General features: G+C 28.3%; 1 protein-coding gene across 3 annotated transcripts; it reads right to left on the bottom strand.

The window, feature by feature from the left end:
* Positions 1-2,809: 2,809 nt before the first annotated feature.
* LOC129953375 (uncharacterized) lies at positions 2,810-5,278 on the bottom strand. Of its 3 annotated transcripts, XM_056066520.1 has the most exons (4): positions 4,690-4,956; positions 4,608-4,631; positions 3,844-3,899; positions 2,810-3,513 (listed from the first exon to the last, which is right to left on the bottom strand). In XM_056066520.1, exons 2-4 carry the CDS (start codon positions 4,618-4,620, stop codon positions 3,100-3,102), a joined length of 483 nt encoding a protein of 160 aa, XP_055922495.1. In that variant the 5' UTR covers positions 4,621-4,631; positions 4,690-4,956; the 3' UTR covers positions 2,810-3,099. The 3 variants fall into 3 exon arrangements, with proteins under 3 accessions (XP_055922495.1, XP_055922496.1, XP_055922494.1); XM_056066521.1 differs by lacking the exons at positions 4,608-4,631; positions 4,690-4,956 and adding an exon at positions 4,980-5,278; XM_056066519.1 differs by lacking the exons at positions 4,608-4,631; positions 4,690-4,956 and adding an exon at positions 5,119-5,278.
* Between the last annotated feature and the right edge of the window lie 341 nt (positions 5,279-5,619).

Raw genomic sequence — 5,619 nt, 5'->3', positions numbered from 1 at the left:
TCGTTATACGCAGACGACGCCTACCTGTCTACGTGGTTTTGAAAATCGACAATAATTCAAAAACGAAAAATGTATTCAATTGAATACTAACTGGTTTTGAAAATCTACCTGTTTTTGAAAATCAACAATAATTCAAAAACAAAAACTATTCAATTGAATACTTAATCATGCGCCTTTCTTCTTGGTATTTTTAGATGCTGCAGAAACCCTTCCTGAAACTCTGCCTAAAAGCATCGATTTCAGCTACAATAAAAAATTACCTCCGGAAGATACGACTCTTTTACTCACCGATTCATTCCGACGTGGTCAAAATTGTAAACCTGCTCAAGCTTTCAAAAACACCCTCCACTCAGAATGGATTAATTCTAGTAAATTACAAAGTTTGTTTTAATTTGAATAAAATGAGACCAGAATCACCCCCTAAATTGAATTTCATGATTACTTACCCATTTGTAAAATATGCCTAAGGCAGGCAATACAAGTTTAATAGGCATTTAACAATTTAAATTCTCCTGAAAAATATAATTTACAGTCCCAAAAATTATTATCACTTTTGAGAAGATATTTAAAAAATTCATAGCTTTCAAAATGTGAATACAAATTGATGAAGTCCAAAATCTAGCATTTAACTTAATTAAAATTCAATGTTTTTTATTAAAGGAAAAATTACAAACATTGTTCAAAAACGAATTGGCATTCAATCCGCAAAATGCACCCTTATTTTAATATTTCTTCAAAAGTTGGTACACTTTAAGTTTCACACCCTCGCCCTCGACACTGAACTAAAGCATTTTAAGCAAATTTTATATTTTTATCAATTCATTGGAACATTTTTAAAACAGCCTTTGAAGTAAAATATATTAGTGGACTCTTTTTAATTCCTAATGGAAATGCCAAATAATACATCTAGACAAAAAATGTATTTAAGATAATTTTATTTGAAAGGTGTTTTTTTTTTAATTTACACCGGGTTGTGCCAAATTGAATATTTCAGTTTGTATGATTTTCACCTCCGCGAATCGCACCTATTAAAAGCAAAATTAATTATGATCATGAATTAATTATTCCGACCTTTGAGCCTATCTTTGCCATGCTATAAACTAAAACTGAGATATTAATTAAAAAGAACTAAAAATAGGTATAATGTAAATACATCGTTATGTTCAAGGTCTACGAAAAATTTCAAAACCCAAAATATAATCTAAACAGTCATAGAAACAAGTTCTAGTAGTTCACTTCAAAAGTGGATGTTCGCTGAAGCACAATGTGTTTTTTAGTGGCATAAAATACAAATTGTAATCTTATTTTCCGTTCATCTTAAGAATTTGCTTTTCTCTAACAAAACAAGTTAATCAGTAATTAATTAAAAAAATAATAATTATTAATTATTTCATAAATTCTTAATACAATACTGAAATCTAGATGAATTATGTTTTCTTGTTTATGAGAAAGTTCAAAATTACCTAAATTAGCTTTCTATTGAATTTTACTTATTACTTGAGTTTTTTTGTATTCAACAGAACTTGGATCCTTTTTTCAAAATATATGTTTTCGGTGTAAATCCGCTGCTTTTTTGATTTCACTTTAAACCCCGCCGGTATGCGTTATAATTGAATAATGATAATAGAAAAGGATGGGATACGACCCACACTGATAACTTCTTTTTTTTTTATAATATGAACGACACCAAATACAAGATAAGTGGGCCGATACAACGCACCTCAGTGTATATAGTTTCAAGTTTTCTTTGTTTACACATCCCTTCCAGCTTGCTAAATTTCATTATTTTTAAAGAATAAATATTGAAGACACCGAATACATAAAAAGAGAACCCTAAATCTAATACCTACCTGAATTTCCCTTTTTCTACACCAAACCACCTAATACATTTTAAGATGATACGATTTTGGTAACTAATAGTCAGTTGATCAGACAAGGGGTTTGTGATCTTTGAAGTGCTATGTTTAGAAACCACTTATGATGCAATGTTAAAATTTAATGAAGTGAGTTGATGACCTCAACTTGTAACCAATTAGTAAATATTGCTAATTTTGAGGTCATAACTCAATTGGTTTTAAAGTCAGAATGTTTAAAATGGGATGAAATGGAATTTGCCTTAATAATAACACTTTTAATCTCAGAAAATTGATTTAACGCAATTTCTTACCATTACTAGCTGGTAAGATGCCTGATTGAATCTATCGAGACTATCGGAATTCAGTCGATACTTACAGGCAAGAAAACTGATTGACAAGTTAAAATAATTATTCAAAGCCTTAAATCTTAATAAAAACTAAATTATAAGTAGCCCATCAAATACTTTCATTATAGATTACTGAGAACGTTAATTAAGATGTATGTCGATTCAAGTTGTAATACGATTCCTTATATTTACCAAGCCTGACACCTTAAAGCGGTAAAGTTTTAATGATTCACATTAAAAGTACCTACAATTTGTATAAAACGAAAATATATAAAAAAAAAGAAATTCAATTTTGGAATATATTAAAATTAACATTAAGTAACAATAAAACAGAAAATAAAATAAACAGGAAACAAAACTTGATTTGTTTACATACACGAAAATTATAGAAAATGAAAACTGAAAAAAGTACAGTAATAAGGAATAACATATTACATTCATCGACGCTATTAATTATTGTTCTTGTTTAAGAATTTTAGGGAAAACAATAATTCACAAAGTGGTACATTTTTTTTTACTTTAAAAGTAACAAGAACGAAAAAATGAAATTTAAAGTTATGTTACACATCATTCTAAAACAATATTAAGTTATGATGAATCAGGAAACTAATAATGAAACAGATTGTTTACATTGATCTTCATAAGATGGTACAGTTTACATAAGAAGTTTAGAAGTAGCAAATTCTTTTTAAATAACCAAAATGAACAATAATTTTTAAGCAACACAATTTGTTTGCAAAATATTGCAGGACATGCATAATTAAGAAAATAATACAAACAAAAGAACATAAAAACTAACCAAAATTCAGTGACAATAAAAATATAGATAATAAATAATAATATTACGTAAATAATAAATATATATGTACATACATATCGAAAAGCATATTATTTATTTATAATTCATTGAGGTATTCTTCTTCTTCTTGTTCAAAAAATTTATTAATAATCTGGAAGTCAAGAATAAACGAATTATTCATAACCAAACTAATAACATTTTTGTGATCGAGTCGAAGATGTTTCCCATTCATTTTTATCCCATCTAAGTACAAATTATGTCCGACGTCTATTAATGTTGGATTAAAGTATTTTTCGCAATGAATTACAAATTCGCTTTTCTTAACTCCGAATTCTTTTATTTCAATGTAGTTTGATTCTTTATTGCCAATTACATTCCATCCGTATTTGAGACTTACTCTGTGACCTATGTGGGTTACTATTTTCCATACAGATCTTTCATAATCTTCTGGAGGATGTGTTGCAATCAAAACATCTTTTGCGAACTCAAAGTTCGGTTGGGTATTGGTCGCCTGATGTAACGAAAACAAAAACCAACGTTTTAATAGAAATATGAATATATTTTAAACAAAAGAACAGCAATCATCAAGCAAATCAAATCAGCAGCTTAGCTTTTAACTTGATTCATAAATCTTAACCATAGAAGAACCAATTTTTCATACAGATCATTAATAGAACTTAAATTTAATATTTGATTAAAAAAACACATACTTGTATTTGTTTAGTATTATCAGTTATTTAATATTTTAAAGCAAAAATTGAATACGTAAAAATTCCTAGTTTTTTTATAATTCCAAAAATAATTGTAACTTTGTTCTAGTTCAATATGAATGTCAACTTACCGTTCTTGCCATTTTAATTATGTTTTGTTTTTGTTTGTTTAAAAAAGCTTTTCCACCTTCAAAATAAATAAAAATATATAAGCTTAACATTTTTATCAATCTATGATTTATGTTGTAGAAAATGTTTTTTAAGTACTTAAAGTAATGTAATATTTGGATCCGTTATATATTTGTTGAAACGAAAACAGAAAATAAAAATAAGAAAATATTTTAGGTATGAAGTCTTAAGATTGAAATTTTTAGATGCAGGAAGTTTTAAATTCAAAAGTCAGAAGTCCAAATCGTACTAGTTATCATGGATAGGAATTTAAAAGAAAGGTAAACAGAATTTGTTCCTGGGCAAAAATAAAGAATAGGAAAGGACCCAAGGACTATCTAATAAAAATATAGGGAAGGCTAAAAGAATTGCTCCGGCTTTCGAGAACGATATTAAAATTGTTTTATCCTAGCTATTCATGCATCCATACACGTATTAATGTAGACATTTATGGACTGCGTAATAAATACAATAGAGTTAGGTACATCAAATCAAAAATACAATTTTAATTAATTAACTTGGAGTTGAGAGGCAACATTTTAAAGAAAAATTAATTTGCTAAAAATATTAACTTATTTAACAAAAATAAAAACAGTTTTTGGAAGATAGATGGAGTCCAATTTCATTAGGGCACATTGACAGAGATTAAATCGAAATAGTACTGTGATGCATTAATTCAAAAGTTCGTAAGCAAAATGAAATGAAAAATAACATTAAACCCACTCACGGTAGTTATGCATGTTTTCACAATCTAGAATTCAAAACAGGATTTAAATAATTATCAGCAAAATAGAATATAACTAATGTACTTGTAGTTTGGTTTATGATTTTGAATTCTGAACAGCATCCGTACGAATTCCATTTAGTTTCGTAAGAATATCCTCAAGTGCGTATTTACTCTGTGTTTAAGTAGGTCTCTATTTTGGATTAGATGCGAAATTAATTGAACAAAAACGATTTTTAATGTTTAGCAGGTTTTCAAAAGCGCAACACTTCTCAGCAGTCACAAATATATATGTAATTAAGTATTTCTAAACAGGATCCGTAGCAATTTTAAACTTTTGTTTTGGACGTTGTTTTTCCTCAAGTTAGTATTTACCCTGGCTTTTTGTAGGTCTCTATTTTAGAAAATTTACGAAATACGGTGACGAATTAAACGAATAAAAACAATTTTCAAAGTTTAAGCAAATTATCAAAAGCGCACTACAAATCCAAAGCAAACAGACACGTTAACTCACGTTGAAACTTGAAATATTTCATTAAATTGATGAGCCAGTAAAATAGGAATTTTGAAAACCAAAGGCTACTTATTTATATTATGAGATAAACACAGAACGAGTCTCGAAAAAAAATGTTATGTTATTCTAGGAACAGAAAGAGAGACGAAAGCGAACAATATTGCAACATGGAGTAAGTAAGTAGAAGTGAAGTAAGCTAAATCATTATTCATTTTGCTATAGTTATAAACAGAATTCAAAGCTTGAGTTGAGTTGGTGTTGATCTTCGATCGGTTTATATGGAGAGTTAGTTTTCTTATCCAATAGGATTAGGGTCGATTGGGAGTTAAATGGAAGTTGAATTAGAAGAACATATGTTATTTGACTTGCAACTCTTATTATACGCAGAATCAAAAAGCTTGAGTTGGCACCTGTTTTTGAGACGTTTTATGAAGAACCGAAAGATGGATTTTCCTACCCAATAAAGTAAGGGCAGTTTTGGAATTGTTTGAATGTGTATTT

Source organism: Eupeodes corollae, chromosome X (genome assembly GCF_945859685.1).
Source record: "Eupeodes corollae chromosome X, idEupCoro1.1, whole genome shotgun sequence".
In the NCBI taxonomy this organism is placed as follows: domain Eukaryota; kingdom Metazoa; phylum Arthropoda; class Insecta; order Diptera; family Syrphidae; genus Eupeodes; species Eupeodes corollae.
This window is presented reverse-complemented; position numbering and strand designations above follow the sequence as displayed.